The sequence below is a fragment of the Sander lucioperca genome, chromosome 20, assembly GCF_008315115.2.
Source record: "Sander lucioperca isolate FBNREF2018 chromosome 20, SLUC_FBN_1.2, whole genome shotgun sequence".
NCBI classification, from domain to species: domain Eukaryota; kingdom Metazoa; phylum Chordata; class Actinopteri; order Perciformes; family Percidae; genus Sander; species Sander lucioperca.
In genome coordinates, this window is record NC_050192.1 from 27,500,331 (window position 1) to 27,522,602 (window position 22,272).

At 41.1% G+C, this 22,272-nt stretch overlaps 1 protein-coding gene across 2 annotated transcripts in view; it reads right to left on the minus strand.

The window, feature by feature from the left end:
* Positions 1 to 20,741, minus strand: part of cmah (cytidine monophospho-N-acetylneuraminic acid hydroxylase) — a 41,167-nt gene extending 20,426 nt beyond the window's left edge. Inside the window, exons 1-4 of one of the 2 annotated variants that reach the window (XM_031306394.2) lie at positions 20,620 to 20,741; positions 2,743 to 2,823; positions 2,229 to 2,439; positions 2,046 to 2,137 (exon numbers count right to left, since the gene is read on the minus strand). In XM_031306394.2, the coding sequence (XP_031162254.1) occupies positions 2,046 to 2,137; positions 2,229 to 2,434 (298 nt within the window). In that variant the 5' untranslated portion in view covers positions 2,435 to 2,439; positions 2,743 to 2,823; positions 20,620 to 20,741. Of the gene's footprint in view, positions 1 to 2,045; positions 2,138 to 2,228; positions 2,441 to 2,742; positions 2,824 to 20,619 lie in introns of those variants that run through there. The other variant, XM_031306395.2, reaches the window with a different exon arrangement.
* Between the last annotated feature and the right edge of the window lie 1,531 nt (positions 20,742 to 22,272).

Below are 22,272 nucleotides of genomic sequence, written 5' to 3' on the forward strand. Positions count from 1 at the left end.
ACTCTGTCTGTGTGGAACACAGTACGCCCCTCAAGTGCTGCAGCCTGATCCAGGAGCCAGGTCTTTGCCAAGTGGGCCCTGCACAACAGGCTCCGATCTCCCGTAGCTGGTCTTACACCGCCTTCGGTGGCGCTTGGTTGGCTATGTGGTCGTAAAATGCCATTGGCAGTGATATTCTCAATTTCCGCTGAACTTAATCCAGTCCCCGGGCTTCCTTCTCCGATGTTTGAGTTTATCCCTGCCATACGCCATACGTGTTTCAATAATAAAGTTGAAAGGACAACAAAATAAAATTAAAATGTAGCGAAGTTTACGTGAGCTGCAGGCCATGGTAATAATAACCCAGCATGATTGATTTTCCAAGGTATTGTTGCATTAATTGCAAAACATATAAGCAAGATCACTGCAGTCGGCAGTCAGCAAAACAAGCTACAATGTAAGATCTTGGGCAACTGCGCACCTTAATATATTATTAAAAAGGGCTTGTTTTGCCCTTGACAGGCTTAGATTATTATTATAAGTGTCTGACAACATTATGGAAAGGATTCCCAAAGAAGGTGGCCGTTCTGTTAAAGAGTAAGATCCTTTTTTTAAACATAAAAAGATCCCCGAAATTGCTATTGCTAAACCTACCAGACTACCAGATGTGAATAAACAGTAATTTTATCATCGTAAAATACACTTCATTCAAAGTTGACAGACACAAAATAAAACTATGAAAAGCCGTCTTGGTTCGTTTTTTCCACTTTTCCAACAATCACCTCTCCGGTTTGGTTAAAATACACATAAGTTACCAATTTACACGTGAAAATACGTTGGCTCTGTACACGCTAAAAGTATTGGTTATTTCAATGGAGTCTGGTGGGTTTAGCGCCATTGATCTCTGAGCTATTTCTGGTTAAACAAAGATGTTACTCTTTAACAAAAAGGTCCATCTCTGTAGGGATCCTTTCCATAATGTTGCCAGACACCTAATAACTATCTGAGCCTGTCAGAGGCAAAAACAGCACTTTTAGTGGACTCAAATTGATGATGCATTTTGACCATGGATGTATTATATTGACTGTAGTCTCGCTTTGCCAGACCTTCCTCCACAGTGCCGCGGGAGAGGGGCTGGCTAGTCCACACAGCATTCTGGGATGGGAGAGAAACGTGCTCTGGTTTATTGGCATTTCTTTAAACCAATCACAATCGTCATGTGCTGCACGGAGTCCCGGTGCGGCTGCAAAATAGTCTCTGGAAGGAACTTGTTTTGGTGGAACATGTGTACGTTCAAAAGTTGTTTTTAGTCGTGCAACAGAGAACTCAGATTGGACAGATAGTCTAGCTAGCTGTCTGGATTTACCCTGCAGAGATCTGAGGAGCAGTTAACTATAGTCCTCATAAATCCTCATAAAATTTAAAAAACCAACACAAAGGAAGCAGAAGGTAAAGGAAATCCGGCCAAAAATAAAGATGTATGGCGGAATTTTCGGCTGCAACAGGTAGGGGTGGGGAAAAAAATCGATACAGCATAGTATCGCAATATTTTCCGTGGCAATACTGTATCGATACACAGACGCCAAGTATCGATCTATTTTTATATATGTGTTGGCCAGTTTGTCTGCTTGGCAATCCCATTTTGCAACAATAAAATTGAAGTGAGCTGAACATATGAGAAGAGAAATGTATGTTGAAGTTTCTTTTTGGGACATAATTTGAAATTGGGAAAAATTTGAAGTTGGACAAAAGGTAATAAATTGCAATATGTTTAAAATCCCAATAATATTGTATCGTGACATAAGTATCGTGATGATATTGTATTGTGTGGCCTCTGGTGATTCCCACCCCTAGCAACGGGGCAATCCCGGAAGTGGAAGGTCAAGGATATAGACTATATTGACTGTGACACGGGAGCATTCAGTCCATCTTGTGGCAGTTGCCCAAAAACCATGTGTCACTTGTTATTATAATCTTTTTGCCACTACCTCAAATCCAAAGTCTGTGTTGTCAGCAGTAATGAAATTAGTAACACACAAAGGAAGTTTAACACAAATGGAACTCACCCAACTCATCCTGCAAGAAGCTGTCAGGTGGATTCACATATTTCATTGTTGACACATTTAACTTCCAGTTGTGTTTAGTGCATTTAACAGTCCTGTGGGAGCAGAGCAGCCTGTCAGTTATAATGAAAGGTGCTTCTGATACATAATTATCTCTGCTGTGTGCTTCTGTCAGACTGATCTCACCTTCCATCCAGGTCTTCAATGTCCTTGATGAACAAGCCTCCCTGGTGTTTGCATTGGTTCTTGCATGCTTTAAGGCCATTGCTGGTCTTGTAAATGATGTAACATTTTCTGTCTTCTGGGTTTTTCTGGAAATTGACTCCGTCTTTGAGTGAGCCGACTGCTTCAGCATCCAGTGAAAGCAACACCATCGCTCTTTGAGAGGTCATTTTACCTAAATATTAGAATACACCAAATACTTCAGTTTAAAGATAATTTGAAATTTTAGCAGAGAAAAGTTAGCACAGGAACTCCTCCCTTAGCACAGTTGAATTATGTCCACACTTTCTTGTGTTATGTATTTGTTATCTTGCTTGTGGCCTCTACTGTTAAGTTGACTATGCTTTAAGGCCATTGCTGGTCTTGTAATAGCACACCTGTGGTGATGCAGCTTTTGAGTGAAGGTCATGTGTTTACAGGATTTAAGTATAAAGTGAGTGTTCAAATGTTTTATTAACCATACTGTGATTAGACTTACCTCTTGCTAATTTAATCTAGAGTGAATTAACTTGCTTCTTTTGGAGAGAGATGCAGTTGTTTGTGGAGTGGCCAGACCAACCTGAGTCGGATCAAAAGGAAGGAAGAGATACTTGAGTTACTGATGTTCAGCAAAAGGTGGTAGGACAATCACATTCACCTGTCCCACACGAAGAGTTTTGACTGAACGAGAAGACACTATTATTCTGCACTTTTACGGTCAATGAATACAACACAGTCTGAGTGGAACTAAAAGCCATGGATAGACTTAAACAATAACTCCTTGAACTGAGCTATTGGATACCATAACACATTGTTACTCACTGCTATGACTACACACACATAGGCCTAGGTCCAAATAATCCCTTCCTCCTCAACATTTTCACCTTCTACATCAATGTTGCTTGATCCACTGGTGCTAGCATTAGCCAGGGAGCTGCTACTGCCAACGGTCGCTTCAGGTGCTTCACTCTCTTGCTCCAGCTCAATCTCGATCTCCCCCTCCTGTGCTATCTTTTTAAAGAAGCTTCCTATTTTTTGGTAATTTACTCCTTACTTTCTCCAATTCCTCTTATTGTTTTTGCTTTTGAAAGCCACTTTTGTGTTTGTAATTTGATGAAGACTCCATATTGATTTTGTCTGTCTCAAGTTTCTTATGTTTTTACTGCTTTGCATGCAATACGCATATTCACTTACCATATCCCACAATCCCCAGTCCCAATTCGAAACAAATTACACCCAAATACACCATTGTTCATTACAAACGTGTATTTAATGATCAGTAAAATATGTTGTTGTCATTATTCATTCAAATAAATTTGCGTAATTACTTTATATATGTATTTATGTAGTCGGATGACATTCTTAAAGAGGGACACCATTGAGCAGGAACCTAGCTGTTACAGTGAAAGGGCCCGGTCACGAGTAATGAAAATGTGATAGGGGCCACGGCTGTCAATCAATATCTTCCAGTCACGTGGGCCTCCGATTGGTCCTGCCCGTAAGCAACCGCGTACCCTGCTTACCGATAGTTGCGCCTTTGTGTGAGTGCATGTGCAAGATTAAGTTGCATGGGCAGGATCAGGGTTGAGCATGCAATCAATGAAGGTGCTCGCATTCAAGTGGCTAAACATAATGAAACAGTCAAACAAAACAGGGCCTTCCTAAACTGTGTTATTGATGTGACATCCTTGCATGGCCGGCAGGAGCTGTCATTTAAGGGACATGATGAGAGTAGTGAATCATCCAACAAGGGGAATTAAAGGGAGTTCACAGAAAAAAATGCTAAATATGAGCAATAGCCCCTAGTGCAATGTTTGTGCATTGCTATGCACACAGACTGAATCTGGTGCTGTCACAAGGAGCTAAATGCTTGCCTGAGTGCAGAATTTTTTTTGCATCATTCTCTGGGTTTCCCAGATTTTTTTCAGAATCCACAAAGAGGACGTCTTTTCTGGAGTCTGCAGGCTGTTCAAGGTTGCCCAGAAACGCTCCTACTCAATGGAATTTCACATCATGGATAGTGAGCACTGTGGCAAACAATTATGATGGCCTCCTGCAGACATTTGATAACATCATTGCAGATACGACAATGGATGATGATACACTGGATTGTGTCAAAGGCTTTGTGAGGAAACTGGAGGATTTTGAGTTTGTGTTCATATTGTACACATATGAACAAACCTTCTCTGAGACTGATGTGGTCTTTGATATTGTCCAGCAGAGGGTGATGGATGTTCTTTACTGCAAGAAAAGAATTGAGTCTCTTCTTGCATTTGTCAAAGAGAAGAGGTCAGAGGGGGCTTTCCAAGCTGTTTATGCCAAAGCAGCAGACCCACCTCACATCAGACCCACGAGATGAGCCCTTGAGAAAGCGCTGTCTGACCCAATTGCAGGATCCCCAAGAGCGCTACAGAAATCTGCACATGACCATCCTTGACAACATCTTGGAGCAGATTCCTTGACGTTTTTCAAATTTGGAAAGTATGCTCTTCTTAGAATTGGTCAATCCAGGGAAATTTGATGACATGAGACAAGTATTTCCAGAGGAGGCCTTCTAAAGTGTCCTGAAAAGTTATGGCCATCACTTTGATCTTGAACTTCAAGTCCTATATTCAGATCAGGACTTGCAGGGTAACAGGGGAAAGCTGTGTGATTACTTTGTGTTCCTTAAAGACATTGAGTTGGACAGTGAAATGCCTCAGCTTTACAAACTGTTCTCATTAGTGGCAACAATTGGAGCTACATCTGCAGGTGTAGAAAAGAGCTTCTCCTGTTTAAATCGGCTCAAGTCCTACACCCGTAACACAATGGGCCAAGGCCGTTTAAGCAGCCTAGCTCTGCTGGCCACTGAGAGGACACTGGTCAAGTCACTGGAAAAGACGCCTAGTTAGTACGACAGGGTCACAGAGCATTTTCTTGAAAAGGAACGTAGGGCAGAATTTGCATATAATAATGGACAATTTTTATGATGTAGGCTGAAAATGAGCTTCCCCTCTTTCAAAGACCAGCAGCCGCCACTGCATTGTACTACTTTATTTACCTGACAGAGAATGGGAGATTCAGAATTTAATCACAAAATATCACAATGAAAATGGGAAGTAATCAGACAGTTGCCTCATAGACTCATGGCAGTGTGCTACCCACCCGGCCCATTATTAGAGCTAATCAGCATATATCTACGTTGATCAACCACCAGAAACAGAGCCGCGGTGCCGCTGCAAAATAGCCTCGGAAGGAACTTGTTTTGGTGGAACGTGTACGTTCAAAAGTTGTTTTAGTCGTGCAACAGAAAACTGAAAAAAAGTGAGAGCGCGTTCATCGAGCTTGTTACGCCCGCAATCTCTTATCACAGGTTCCAGTTAATCTTATATTGGATATGTGTGTTATTTAAACAAACGATCGGAAAAATAAACGCCTCTTGTCCGCGAGTCTCATTGAAAGAGCCCGCGGCTGGATGGAGCTCTATCAGTGAGAGCTAGCTAGCCTCCTCTTAGACCTCTGAAATTCAAAAAAATGCATTAAATTTAAATCGGACAAAAGTGTTAGCTAAGCTTTGTAAGGCCTTAGGGTAGCTGTGATATACATGCCGTGACGAAATTCAAACTATAAATATACTCGAGTTATGCCGAAAGTATAGCTAGCTAGCTAGCCGCGATCTGTACACATAGCTAGGATTGAAGGGACATTGGCAGCCAGTGTTGGGGAGTAACGGAATGCATGTACCGGCGTTACGTATTCAGAATACAAATTATGAGTAACTGTATTCCGTTACAGTTGCAATTTAAATAGTTGGTATTTAGAATACAGTTACATTGTTGAAATAAATGGGTTACGTGACGATACTGCCCCAATATGAAAAAGAAAAAATGAGCTATTTGCGTGATCACTGATAGAGGTAGAGATGGAGCCGGAACCGGTGTTGCACCGAAATCTGTGACCCGTCGTGATCTGTGTCCCTCCTGTTAAAAGCGTAGCGCCCCTCTCCGTGGTTAAGGTTAGGGACAAGGGTTTGGTTAAGGTTGTGGTAGGGGGACACTGATCTCGATGGGTCACAGATTTCGGTGTAACACCGGCACAACAGAGCCCAGGCAGGAATGCGTTTCTATCTTGGAAATTCAAACAGCATTTCACATTAAAGAAAGAACAGGGAGAACGAAATATAACTGTGCACTGCAACCTCTGCTTGCCAGCAACCAACCTCCTTTCAGCGTCCAAATTACTCCACCTCCAACCTGAAGAAGCATCTTAAAGTAAGTTATTTTTATAGCCAAGGGTAGGGTGACCAGAACTTTCCGGGGACAGTCCCCGGTTTCGGTGACCTGTCCCCTGCTGGAGCTGTCCCCGGAAATGTCCCCGGTTTTCACTGTGACTGACAGACACGAAATTGGAATGAAAGAAAGAAAACATTGACAAGCGTGTTGCGCTGACTCGGGCACCCTACACGCGCCGGCTCAAGACAGCCAGAGTGCTGCTCAGAGCTCAAAGATGTTCTAGAATGCCCATATTTTACGATGCTAAAATTACTGCTTATTTACATGGAGTCTGGTGGGTTTAGCGAACGCAATTTCGTGGACTTTTTATGTTTAAAAAAAGGATCTTACTCTTTAACAGAAAGATCGACCTCCTTAGAAATCCTTTCCATAATGTTGTCAGACACTTAGAATATTAATCTGAGCCTTTCAGCGGCAAAATGAGCACTTTTATGAACGTAAATACAAGCTGGACAATTGTCCTATTAACTTACATTGTAGCTTGTTTCGCCGTTGCCAACGGCAGCGCGATCTCGTTTAATACTGGACCAATGTCAAAATATTTCTTCTACAGTTTTAATTGTATCCGATACTAATGAGATGTTGCAGAAACAAGCCCAGCGTGAAGCAATAAAGCAAAAGCTGTCAGATAAATGTAGTGCAGTAAACATTACAACATTTCCCTCTGAGGTGTAGTGGAGTACAAGTATGAAGTAGCAGCAGGGGTGATTCTAGGATCAGACCTTTAGGGGGGCTCAGCCCCTAATGAAAATGTAAAAGTGTTAATCTGCACAACCACCTCAACCAGAATCTAAGCTTTCCAATGATATTAGCGCCAGTTGCTGTGACAAATGGTTTGCGAGAAAATTAACATTGAACTTACATGAACTGTTATCATATTTGCATTCTGCATAAATATCTGCACACCCAAACAAACTCTTCACTCAACACATGCATTGGTACAACAAGTGGTTCCCGGGTAATCAGGTTTTGAAATCGCAACAAAATTTCTACATGGTATCCAACTTTGGGCCAAAATTAAAATGTATTCTCATGTAAAGTATTTATGTCAGCACAGACATTTTTGTAAATTGCTTATTGCACCATAATGGTTATTATATTGCCAGATTCTAGACAATCCCACTTACTTATATATATCCCACTTACAAATATGAATATATATTTCTACTGGTATGCTTCCTAGTCATTTTAATTTTAATTTTTTTTCTGGCATCTTTTATTGCAACTTTCATTATGTGAACTTGAATTTTTTTGGTTTAGCAGTGACAGTAAATGGCAACAAGGACATTGAGTTTGTTTGTGACAAGTTTGTGTTGCTTTCGGGTTTATTACACAAGATAATATTGGCATAAACATAAGGTTTATGTAGAAGTTCCCCGTTACTTTATATGCAATATTTGAATAAACACATAAGGTTTATGTAGAAGTTTGCATTACTTTAATTTAATCAAATGACTGGAAGTTATTTAATTTATTCACAGTGACTGAACGTGATAGAAACACATTGCATTCCATCTGAGCTTTTACATTGAAGTTGTGTAATGAAAATCACATGGAAAATGCACATGTAATTAAAATACTTAAAGTCAAAGTTTTCGGCATAATACATTTTTTGAGTGTATGTACAAAATATGATTATCATAGAAACTTGTTTGATACAGTTCATATCAACATCGGCAAATATCGTTTATCAGTTTGGCCAAACATTTTCATATCGGAGCATCCCTAACTGACACGACCACAAAGACTGCAAAACAGCGTCTCTTCTTCCTACGCAGGCCGAGGAGGTTCAACATGGACTCCAGGGCTGAATCTCATAACCCTTATTTGATAGCTCCTCGACTCCTCGGTCATTGGCTGAACCGGAAGTTGTTCTGTCCCTCCTCGGTGAATGCGTCTCAAAGCTCTTATTTCTGCCCCGAGGAGCGAGCATCAAGGAGCTATAGCCGAGGATACGCAGCTGAAAGACGTTACCCATACAGCTATCAAATTCACGTAACGCTTCAGAGGAAAGGACGTCTCATCCCTCTAAAACACATTTCCTCTGTTCCTTTCTCCTCCCATGATTTGCTCGCGTCTCTCCTGTTCCTCCTCTGGGGGAGGGACTAAGACACAAGGAAGGGAGGCAAGTGGAGGCAATTTAAGCGACATGAGATGCACCCCAGGATCCTCTGCAACTTCTACTGGTGCACCATCGAGAATATCCTGATTGGCAGTTGCACTGCCTTCAACCGTAAAGCTATACAAAGGGTGGTAAGAACTGCTCAGCACGCCACCAGGACAGAGCTGCCATCCATGGGGGGCCTGTACACCCAGCGGTGCAGGAAGAAGGCCTACAGGACTATCAGAGACCCAAACCACCCCAGCCACAAACTGTTGTGCCCGTGCTGTCCGGCAGACGGAACAGCAGCATCTGGTCCCGCTCCACCAGGCTCAAAGACAGCTTCATCCCACACGCCATTAGATTTAGATTCAACTTTATTGTCATTGTGCAAGTACAAAGACAATGAAATGCAGTTTGCGTCTAACCAGAAGTGCAAAAAAGCAGAAAAGTGCAATGTGATATACAAGTATAGACAGGTGGTGCATAGACAGGACAAGAAATATATTGCAGTGTTATAAGAGCAGAATAAATATGGCTATGTAATATGAACAATGTATGAACAACATGTACAGATATGTGCATTGTAGTAGCAGTGACATTATACTAGTAGTAAGAATAATATAGATATATGCAGTGTATTAGCAGAATATATAATAAGAAAAACAGAATAAATATGGATATTCTGAATGAACCATATAGACAGATATGTACAGTATGTACAGCTATGTGCAGGGGGGGCTTAGTAGGTTAATTGTCACCGGGATGCAGAGCAAGAGTTCAGTAGGGTGACAGCCGCAGGAAAGAAGCTTCCTCTGAACCTGCTGGTACGGGTGCGGAGAGACCTGAAACGCCTCCCGGAAGGGAGTGGGGTGAACAGTCTGTGGTTGGGGTGAGAACAGTTTTTTATGATGCTGCGCGCCTTACGCAAGCATCGCTTTCCCTGGATAACCTAGATGGAGGGGAGTGAGGAACTGGTGATACGTTGGGTACGTTTTCACCACCCTCTTAGACTTTTGAACTCTTGAGCTTTGAGCTAATTGCATGTCGCCTCACCATAAAACCGCCACTTTATCTATGTCTATATACATTTTAACTTAATGTTACAACAGTTTTTCCCCTCCAAAGGTCAATAAAGGATTATGTTATCCAGGTGCTCCGAAGACGTTTCGTCTCTCAGCCGTGAGACTTCAGTTAATTATCAGTTATCTTGTGTTCAGTTCAGTAACAGAAATGTGTCAGTCATTATTTTCGAAACATGTTCTTGTGTAAACTGAAACCAAATAGGGATGATAGGAGCTGCTGTGTGGACAGACACACAGTCAACAGTAATCAGCCACAGTCAGTGTTGAAGAGCAGTACACAATACTTTCATTCAGCGAGTCGGCTCCTACTAGTTTAACTACATTTTTCAGAAGCTGATCTATGGAAGCATTGGGTTTTTGGATCTGAATTTGACCAATGGAATTTGACTGATGCTTCATTTAATTTAACCCTCCTGTTGTCCTTGGGTCAAATTTTACAAATTTTCAAAAAGTTTCTATATCACAAATTTGGGTTTTCTTTCAACCAAATTAAAAAAAATAATAACGTGGATGGTTCCATACAACCATTACTCTTCACAAGTAACATAAATGATCAGTTCACTTCTTTCTTTGAATGTGGGTGTTTTATTTAATTTTATAGCATTAAAAAAAAAAAGCGACAAAAATGTTGAAAAAGACGCCCAAATTTTTACCCAGAAAAACAAAAAGTTGCTCGGTCAATGAGAAGACATCACGAGGGTTAAATGCATCGGGAGCAAAAAATGTCGGAAAAAGTTTCAGAAACGTGGAGAAAAACCCCCACAAAAACATCAAAAGGCGCAGAAAAAAATTGACAAAAACATCGGAAAAAGTGACAAACTGAAAAAAAAAGTTGAAGTTTTGACCTAGAAAATCAAAAAGTTGCATGGTCGACGGGAAGACAACACGACTTATTAAATTAAACTTAACTTTTTAGATCTGAATTTGCCCAATCGAATGTTAGCAACCTGTATGTATTTTTTTTGGACTCTGAATTTGAAGAACGAATTCAAAATCAGCTTTTCAAATTGCAACTCAAGAAGTTTCATGTTTTAAATTTCAATAAGGTGAATTCAGAACAAAGAAATTCAGATATGAAAGAGCCACATCAGCTACACAGAGGGGCTACATGCTGCCTTTACAGGTTCTGTACTGCCAACATATGGAGGATATATTTATTCATAATTCAAATTGAAAGTCCAAAGAGAAAACGAAGCAAGATCAAATTAAAAATATTATTACATTATTATTTTACATTTGCTAATTGCCTTTTGATTTTAATATTCACCATTTCTATTTCTTTTTAACATTAAAGCGTAACTCTCTCTTTTTGTCAATGTACCTGAGTCAGACTTTCGTTTAAAAGCATATTTAGGAAGGAAGCGTCACTTTTAAGATTTACCGTATTCTCGTTTTTCGGTCAAATGGCCTTTTGAATGGGAGTGCTAGGGGCACTTTTATGCTAGCTTCAAAATAGCTATTTTTAAAACCCTAAGAAGGCTCGACACAACATGAGACTTTGCTCGAAGTATCACCAGGGGCTCTACACCTTAACGAAAGCGTAGAAAACGTAGACAACATTGTTTGTGTACCCAGAGTTTACTAAAAAGAAAGGTTTTCAACTCACAGTAGCTCTTGTTCTTCCAGTCGCCGTCTATCGAGCCAGTCAAAAATAGTCGAGGGAGGAGAGTAAAGATGGAAAGCTCCAAAAGCTTAGTTCCATATAAATGCACGGATAAGTCGTTGTGTTGTTGTTAGTGAAATACAATATTGACCTTGTAGTTGAAAAAGGAGCCTCATATAGGAATGACATTTCCTCCCATGGAGTCCGTTCATTCGCATTCAGAGATCGCCTATTTTGGACTGGGAAAATGGTGGATAGCGTAAACAACAACTGCTAACTTGAGTTGCACCAAAATGATTTATTTTTATTCAAGAATTCAACTGTCTGTCATGTAAACCCAGAAATACAAATAAAAATCATTAAAATCATGAACTCAAGTGTCATTATGAAATAAACAAAACAAACACAATGACTATTCAACTGCAGCAGGAGAGCACCCAGCTGCTTTAGATATCGACTGTAGAAACGGTTGGGTCACGTCATGTCTGAGAGTACTGAACACAGGTTTAGATGTCTGTGCGGCTGGAGGCACATGTAGTTAAACTCTCCCGGGTACTACTGGAGAGTCTGCTCTTGAGACTTTGCTCTAATTCTCGGGACAATTAGGGCAGGATTTTGGGACAACTGCTTGGATTTCGGGACTGTCCCAAATTTTTCGGGACGTCTGGTCACCCTAATTGAGAGACTTACAGCTGACAGCGGGGTCTCTCAACCTCCAGTCTAACGTGACAAGCCAGCTGGTTGCGGGCGGCATTGCCTACTCGCTGGCCGGCCAGTGATGCTCAGAGACCGTGCTGTCAGCTCGAAGTCTCTCAACCCTCCCACCAGCCGTTGGGCCATGCCTCCTCATTTGAATTGACAAGTGTCACTTCAAAATGAAAAGCCTTGGAGAAGCACGTGACCAGCACCCGCAATGGTTGCAATAGACTGAGCTCCGACACTCGGCTCCATTTTTCATTAAATAACCAGGTCTATTGCTTTTTTTTCGACGCCAAAACGTTTTGTCTGTTGTCACTGTGACTCGGTGAAACGCCTGCAGGCACGAAAAAGCGTGTCTCGTTGTCGCCTGGGCTGTCTACTCGTTCAGAGAAATTCGCTAGCATGTCGGTGGCTAATGGAGTGGTGGCTAACGAAGCAGCTGGTATGGACACGTTCTCTAACATGGAGGAATTAATCGACCGGGTCTTGGAGAAGCAGCTACGTGCGCTTAAATCAGTGATATATAGCACAGTGAAGGGAGTGCTAGCCGAAATTAACGCCTTGCAGGGGGCGCTGTTGAGCAATGGAGGAGTGAGACGTGTTTCACATAGCTCCGGTAACTTTTCTTCTATTAATACACTAAACTGCTGTATATCTGCCTAAGAGTGCTTTGGTGTGACATAAGAAGACACAAGCAAGTGGGAAATCAAACCTAAAAGGAGAGAACGATGTCAAAAAAGGGAAAATCCAAAAAGAACGACCAACAAGAATTAGGCCTTGATCAACCCTCGGACTCAACTGAGATGGTGGAGCCCGACTACCTGAGTGAGGAGGCGGACCCACCAAACCGGGCTGTACTGGCCGCTATTGCTGCGCTGCGAAATGAAATTACCCAGATTAAAGACGACATATGCGCCACTATCGATGTCCGTATACAGACGGTGTACACCGTGCTGAGAGGTGAGTTGGCTACAACTAAAGAAGAATTGCAGACTTCCATTACGGCCCTGGAGAAAACCGCGGCCTCGCATGCTAACACTATTGGAGAGATAGAGAAATCCGCCTCATACCAGTCGGACGATGTCACTGCACTTCAACGTCAAGTCGCCCGCTTGAGCTCTGAAGTAGAAAAACTAACTGAGAAATGCGAAGACTTAGAAGGGCGCTCGAGGAGACACAACATCCGGGTCATCGGAGTCCCTGAGGGGACCGAGGGACCCAGGCCGAGAGACTTTATCGCCGGGTTGCTGCAAGAGGTGCTATCCCTGGATGAGAAGCCTCTCATTGATAGAGCGCACCGGACCCTCCGAAGACAACCCGAACCTCATGAGCCACCCAGACCCTTTGTACTGAGACTACACTACTTCCACACGCTTGAGGACATCCTACGCAAGGCTGCAGCGGCGAAACAGCTCTACCACGGTGGTAAAAGGATCCAAATATTTCCGGACTACCCGCCTGCCGTGGCTAAAAAGAGGGCATTATTCAACCGCACCAGGGAGCTGCTACAGGGCAGACCGGGGGTCAGATACGGCCTCCTCTATCCTGCCAGGCTCCTGATAACCCATAACGGCACACAGACCTCGTTCATAGATGCCAAAAAAGCGGAGGAATATGCCGAACGCCTCTCCGCATCCGGCTCGACTGAAATGAGACAGGAGCACGCTTAAACTGATGCAATCACTGCTGATGCGGAGAATCAAGATATTCAGAAAGGTGGTTATGTACTGGTGCTTACTAGTTAGCTTTTATGGCTAGCGAAACACTAGCTGTCACCTATCCACGTGAGTTGCACACTCATACACACACACAGCTGGTGCCTCACCATTTGACTGTAAAACCGCCATTCTCATTAAAAGAATGATTGGAAAATGTTATGTCCTGCCTCATACAGATCGAGGTTTGCACTGTTACTGTTTCTTTTTCTGATATCTTATTTGGAGCCCTGACAATTGCTAGTTCTTTAAAGTGTGGAAATGGCTCACTGTTATTGAAAGATATCCAATGTGTTATTACCTCCCTTAATTCGTAATGATTACTGTTACAGATGTTTCTGATGTCAGTTCTAAGGTTGGAGCTACAACCTTAGAACTGACAACTGACTATTTCTCCCTTTTTTTTTTTTTTTTTTGCTTTTTTTGTTTTGTTATACAGACAATGCGAATCCCCACCCTGGGGAAAATTTTATTACAGTTTTCCTTCTTAGCTATAGGCCCATGGATACTATATTACTATGGCACTCTAACTAATCATACTCTCTTTTCTTCACTAAACTATCTAAAAAATTTGTATAAGTTATCAAGCTATGGGATCACAGATAGGAGTTAGCATCAGGCCACCAGAAGGTATGAGGAAGTAACTTAAGTTACTGGTTTATTTGTACTTACTTCCTTAAGAAGACTCACGCCACATTCACTTTGAATTGGCTAGAGTAGTTTTGTTTTCATTTGTTACTATGGGGACTGGGCTGACCTTGATAACGGTTGTGGGGCGGACTGGGGTAGAGGGGAGGGGAGGGACAGGAAGACCACTCACTCAAATCCTACACATTGACAGCTTTACTGCTACGGATACTGTACTAATCACAGATTCCTGATGTATGATAGTTTAAACAATGACAGCGGAGGGATGAAGGGTCTCACATTTTCCAGCTGGAATGTACGCGGAGTAAACAACCCAGTCAAGAGAAGTAAAGTTCTGACCCACTTAAAGTCACTGACCTCAGACATTATGTTTCTACAGGAAACTCACTTGAAGAGTGGCTCGCATGGCAGGTTAAAAGCTAAATGGATAGGGGAAGTTTACCACTCAAACTTTTCATCCAAAGCAAGAGGTACAGCCATTCTATTGAGAAAAGGTGTGCCCTTTTTACAGAAAAAGACAATCACTGACAAAGAGGGCCGCTATATTATAGTAATTGGTGAAATCCACAACATTTCCCTTACTCTAGTAAATATATATGCTCCCAACATAGATAACCCCATATTCTTTCAGAAGGTTTTTTCACTGATACCAGACATCTCACAAACACACTTGATAATAGGGGGCGACTTTAATACTGTCCTTGACACATATCTTGATAGGTCCTCCACGAAGAGACTCCCAAGAAATGCCTCTAGTGAATTTTTAAATACGTTCATTAATAACACAAATGTACTGGATATATGGAGAGCGATGAACCCTTCAGGTAGGGACTATTCCTTTTATTCACCTGTACACAACTCCTACAGTAGGATAGACTACTTCCTGGTGCACGCCAAACTCATACCATCCACATTGAATGCTAAATATCACAGCATTGTGATTTCAGATCACAGCCCACTCACCTTTTCGTTGTGTTTAGATCATGTAGATAAGCCATACGCCTCTTGGAAACTCAACTCGCACCTACTCACTGAAAATAAATTTTGCGAATACTTAAAAGACCAGATTTCTTTATACTTTGAAATAAATGACAACCCTGATACCTCTCCCTCCATCCTCTGGGCAGCATTCAAGGCTTACATAAGAGGCTGTATCATTTGTTTGAAGCTTCTAGGCGAAAAGTAAATAAGACCAAATTAAAAGAATTAGGAGATCAAATTAAATTACTTGACATAGAAAATGCACACTCCCCTTCTATTATATTGCACAGGAAAATAGCAACACTTAAATATGAATATAACAAAATTATCTCTGCAAAACTAAGTAAAGCATTTCTCTATACTAGGCAAAAATATTTTGAATTTGGTGACAAACCACACAAACTACTAGCTAGACAACTCAGAAAAATGTAAAACAACAGAACAATACACAAGATAAAAGCTCACAATAATACAATACTTACAAAGCCTAAAGATATCAATGACAGGTTTCTTGAATTTTATACTGATTTATATACCTCAAAGACCACTTCAGATTCTGTAACTATTAATACATTTTTAGACAAATGTGAGCTTCCCAAACTGAACAAGGAAGATTGTGATTCTTTGAATTCTGACCTCACAATTGCAGAGGTTCGGAGCGCCATTGCCTCCCTAAAGAGTAATAAGGCACCCGGTCCTGATGGACTTCCAGGGGAATTATACAAAACATTCAGTGAAAACCTATCCCCTTACCTGTTGAAATTGTATGAACATGCCCAGTTACAGGGTAATTTACCCCCCACCCTAACTGAGGCTGTGATCACATTAATTCACAAAAAAGGGAAGGACTCACAGGAAGTAGGCGCTTATCGTCCTATCTCCCTCCTCAATGTCGATGGAAAATTATTTGCCAAGATACTGGCTAACAGGCTGAATCCTCTATTGGGAAAACTAGTTCATATGGACCAGACAGGTTTCATACCGAACAGGAGTGCTACTTTCAATCTTAGACGTCTTTTCAATATTGTATATACAAAGAGAGGTCCACCTACTGATCTTGTCATACTTGCACTTTCCTTTTATATATAACGCAGCCTCAAATTACTATTCCAAATCTTCTGGACAAAATCAACCTGTTTGGGACCTTTTCGGGTTATCGGATCAATTGGACTAAAAGCGTTTTAATGCCGGTCCATATGAGTGACTTAGCACACCTAGATCACTTTCCATTCACAGTCTCTCCAGAGAAATTTACCTATTTGGGGATAGAAGTGACAAAGCAGTACTCCTCTCTATTCCAGGCAAACTTCCCCCCTCTAATAAAGCGATTACAGACTAGAATATCATTCTGGGATACGCTCCCAATTTCTTTAATTGGGAGAATTAATGCTATAAAGATGATTTTCCTCCCGCAATTGTTGTACCTATTTCAAAACATCCCAATGTTTCTAAAAAAATCCTTTTTTAAACAACTAGATTCTTTAATAGTTCCTTTTCTGTGGGGGCACAAGGTTCACAGAATAGGCAAAAAACATCTCTGTAGGCCAAAATCAAAGGGGGGATTGACACTCCCAGACTTTTTGCTATATTACTGGGCCTCAGCGATTAAGATGTTTACCTTTTGGTTAGACACATCAATACCAATGTCTGATTGGCTAATGCTGGAGCGGGAGGACTGCCACCCGTATTCTATGGCCGCGGTCCTACTAGCTCCGGCTGCGGTTAATAAGTCCCTGTATAATAACAACCCAATCAAACATAGCATGATCTGTACCTGGAAACAAATCAAGACCACCTTTAATCTTAAACCAATCTCTCCTCTGCTACCCATCGCTAGAAACCCTACATTTGCCCCCTCCAGTCTGGATGGAGCCTTTTCTACATGGAGTGAGAGGGGTGTCCAATGTATTGGTGACTTATATATGGGAGGCATCTTTGCCTCATTCACACAACTACAGAGGAAGTATGAGCTGGGGAATAATAACTTCTTTCGTTACCTACAAGTTAGGGACTACGTTCGGAAATACCTAAGAGACTTTGAGACTGAATCACAATCTAAAATAGATGACTGTCTGAAACTGTCTCCTAACGAAAGTAAATTGATATCCCGTATCTATAACAATCTCTTATTAATAAGCTCCCCATCGACTGAAAATTATAAACGTAAGTGGGAAGAGGAACTTGGTGAATCTATTCCAGATGATTTATGGACAGAAAGTCTTGAAAAAATACATAATTGCTTTAAAGGGACACTTAACCAGACTGAAAATACATGACAAATACTGGCTGGTAATCCTAAGGATACTGTATGTAGGTTTTGAAGCCGAGCTTTAAAGGGACACTCAACCAGACTGAAGGTGCATGATAAATGCTGGCTGGTCAGTTTACAGTTTGTTTGTTAACAGTTAAGCTAGACTGAAAGAACATAAGGGATACGGTCTGTTCAGCTCATAATCTGCTTATTGCTCCAACTAGATTGGTCTGTTTTTCACATAGCTTAGTCCAGAAATTGTTCAAAGGTGTTTATAATATTGTTCTTGTTTAACATAAGAGGGTATGTGATGATGTGGGGCTATTTTAATTCCAAAGGCCAAGGGAACTTTATCAGGATGCATAGTATCCTGGATCCATGAAATAACTGGCCTTTAAAAATAAAAATCTGCCTGCCTCTATGGGAATTTAACATAGGGATGTACTGACTTATGCCCCCTGTATTGGATTTCTTCTGTTTTATTAAGGCATTAAGATCAATTTCCAATAGATGATTTTTTTTATTCCTCTTTTTAGTCAACTTTAGCATGGGTGTCCTAATTTTTTCACATGACTATATATATATATATATATATATATATACACACACACACAGTAAAACTGAGTATAGTTTTACTGTTGATACTGTAAGTACATTTTTTTGCTAACACTTCTGTACTTCTACTTATGCCTACTGAAATTTCGAATACAGGAATATATAGGCTATACTGTGGTATTTCTACTTTGACTCAGGATAAGGAAGGTATTTCAATGCTTCATCCCCCACTGCTATTTTCACAGGACCCGACTTTAAAACTACGGCTAATCATTTCTGCTGCCAAAACAAAGAACCTGAAACAATACAACAAACAGTTTGCCAGAGAACTGGGCGCAGAAGAATCCACCTGTGACTTAAAACACAAAACACTCAGTGGTGTAATCTAATGTATTTTAGCGGGTATACTGTACTATATAAATATATGGACCAGAATGGACATATTAAAGTGGGGCGTCTGGGTGTCCTCCCCCAGGGAAGTTTCAAGCATTAACGACTTTTTTTAACGAATTTCCTTCATTCTGATACACTTTAATGCACCGATTTACGTGGAAATACATTTATTTAGCCTATGTGAAGGAAAACACAGATGGCAATTCAAAATATATTAAACATATAATGGAAAGTATGTTGTTACATGTCATTGTATATTAAGTGGGTATATGGAAATCCTGGAGCTTTCTTAGTGGGTATACTGCGTATACCTGCGTGTCACGTAGACTACACCACTGCAAACACTGTATGCCTGTGTCATGTATAGCGGCTGGCTTCTTTGCGATAAAGTTCATCCATTCCCTCTCCCACCTAGCTGTGGACTACTTTAAGAGCATTTTAACAGAATCACCCGGCGCAAATGTTATTCAACTAACGTTACAACTGTGACCTAAAGTGGGAGGGTATATGTGTGTTCCTGGGACCCCTCTGCTAATGTAATCAACCTCATAGCATAATCTTATAACAAACATGTTCCCATACGCTGTTAAATATGGGTTTCCTGTAGGCCTCTCCAAGGTCATTAGTTAACTGTGCCTAAACTGGTTATTTGCCGTAGAATGACAGAAGGCATATTTACCAGGATGTATACTTATCGGGATCCCTTTCCTGTCATTGTTCCAGACCCAGCATCTGCATCCTCTCTTATGCACAAGGCTCCAAATCTCTCACCATAACCTCAATAACATAGTACAATATGGAATACATTTGAATTGAATATATGTAGGCATAATTAAACATAAGTCAAAGTTGTAAATCATCAGATACAGCACTACTGCACCCACTGCTGCAGCTCCGTGGTCTGTGCCGCTGCTCGTCTCTATTGTTACAGCGAGAGTGGACACTAAGCGACGCACAGGTCTGCTTCAGAGTTCCGTGTGTTTGAGTCTGACCCATAGACTGGAAACGTCTCGTCAATTAAATCATTAGTTTGAAGTTTTCCCCCAATTAGGGAATTATCGACAATAATCATCAATTCAATCTAATAATCAGGTTGACAAGCAAACGTACGGCTGAAGGGCGCCCTAGGATGATCATGTTTAATAAACATGTTTTATTTCGCTTGTCATTCTAATTCTATTATTAATGGGAAGTAGACCTAAGGGCGACACGGCGCCACCAACACATTTGACGCCCTAGGCAATCGCCTAGTTCGCCTATAGCAATCGCCGGCCCTGGGTGAGTCATTTTGTACCCACCACTGGACGGTGCGTAGGCTCAGCCGCCTGCTCTCACTTCAACACCGCTCACTTGCGCTCTAACTTCGGATAAACTTTTTTTCCCTACACATCTCCAAGGAGCCAGGGACTTTTGCTTTGTGTTTGTCTTTCTCAAGGATTGTCAGATTCCGTTTTGAAATGCCTTTTTTTCGGAGTTGAATTGAAACTTCCCCTGATGTGTCTTGTGATTGTGTTTGCATTGAAACCCCAGAAGCAACTCTTTCCACAGTTTAACGGTTGTACTGTGACAGTTATTCAGTGTCCCAAAAGTACTCCAGAAGTGTTTTTTTTTTTTATCCTTCGCAGCTCCTCTCTCTGAGTCTGATGTTAGGTAATGTCACATTGTCAACATGGTACATGGATAGGCCTACATGAAGCAGAACATAGTGCGTCATATGTCTAATTCTTTTTTAAAACTAAAGGCTTTCTTATTCATAAAACGTGACACATCATTGTATACATGTTTATTCAATTACATTAGTAAGCTACAGGACAGCGTCTTTCAAAACATGACCTGCGCTAAAGAGAAAAAAAGCAAAGAATGCGTCATTGTACCCAGCACTTCTGAAAATGCACTTCCGAATGCGCCTTTGTCCCCAGCACATTTCAAACCAAATTGACGCCCATGACACCACTGCAAACACTGTATGCCTGTGTGATGCTGGCTTCTTTGCGATAAAGTTCATCCATTCCCTCTCCCACCTAGCTGTGGACTACTTTAAGAGCATTTCAACAGAATACAACACCTGACTCACCCCAAAATATGCTGTTTTATCCCGAGAGAAACGGTAAGGAGTCGCCGTTGCTTTGCAGAGTCGTCAAATGCCACTTTTGTAGTCCGTAACGCGTCCTCGCCGTTACGCGCGCACACGCTCCCTCTTAATATAATGTCACACCCTTGGGAAACTAAACACCTTCATATATATATATATATATATATATATAGAGAGAGAGAGAGAGAGAGAGAGAGAGAGAGAGAGAGAGAGAGAGAGAGAGAGAGAGAGAGAGAGAGAGAGAGAGAGATACTTTTTCAGGGACCTTATCAATATCAGAAAAGCATAAAGTAAAGATTGAAGATTAGTCACATTGATCTGAATGTATTTATTGACATAATGCTGATAATATAATACAGTATTAGACAACAGCAGAGCAGCAGTTCAAATGATACAGCCTTTTTCTATATGAATAATACATATAGATATGTGGCGTTGCTCCAGCCAAGAGCATTGGTTGACTTCTGCTTAGCTTTCAGCGACGCTTCAAAGTCTCCACGGTAGTGGTGCGTATTATTCATATTACATCCTGCTGTTTAATTAAGTGCATTTTAAGATTGTTGAATCATCACTTGTGATCCCAGATTTACATTGGTGGGACATTGTTATGACCGGCTCACAGGCCACAACAAAATAGGGAGATGCACAGTCAACTTAATAATGATGAAGTTACTTTTATTAAATGTATTAAAACTGCCAAGCAGCATTTGGGAAAACAAAATGAATAATAATAAAAAAAAATGTGATTGATTAACTTTAAATGGATAGTTTGCATTGAGTTGTGAGGTAGCTACTTATCCATAGTCGGTATAGTTTTGCTTTTCTGTGCGAAACAAGGCATCAAGACATGGCGAGTCTGAGTATATTTTACACATCAGCCCAGCCTATTCTGTAGTGATACGCAGTCTGTTTTTTAAGCCCCGCTATCACCCGGCGCAAATGTTATTCAACTAACGTTACTACTGCACCCAAATCATCCCATAAATCAACAATTTTAAACACTTAAGCAACACAATAATGGCAAAACTGCAGTGGGAAGATCTGCTATTAAATTAACAGAACTGACATGTTGTCCAATGTTACTGGCTGAGCAATTTAATGGACATGTGAGCAGCAAAGTTTGGGTGTGTCAAGGGGCAAGATTAACACGTCACTGTGCCCCTTGGCAACAACATTCATGTGCCTCTTCAGGGGCGTTTCCAGGACTTGAGGTCCGGACTGAGTCAGCACACATGTAGCCTATAGACATCATTTACTCTTCCCTCCTCTTTTGCATCTTTTGTTGGGGAAGTAACCTCCTTAAATGTGCATATGACAATTATTCACCTCAATGATACATTATTGATTTTAATTTAATAATAAACCCCTGGACTGTAATATTTCAGATGTTTGAGCAAGATTTCTGCTCATTCAAAATATAACTCATCCTATCTGTGTTCTCTGAGATTTGGAGGAGACGTGATATTTTGAGAAAAATAAAGTTATACCGTAGTCTGCTGTGCATTACGTGATTGCTCTGCTGATACGGTAGATCTCAGACCTTCTGAGAGACACAGAGCCCCGTTTGGGTCTCTGGTCTCTGAATGAAACAACATTTAGGGAAGTGGCTGAACGCTGCTCTACATCGGAGGTGGA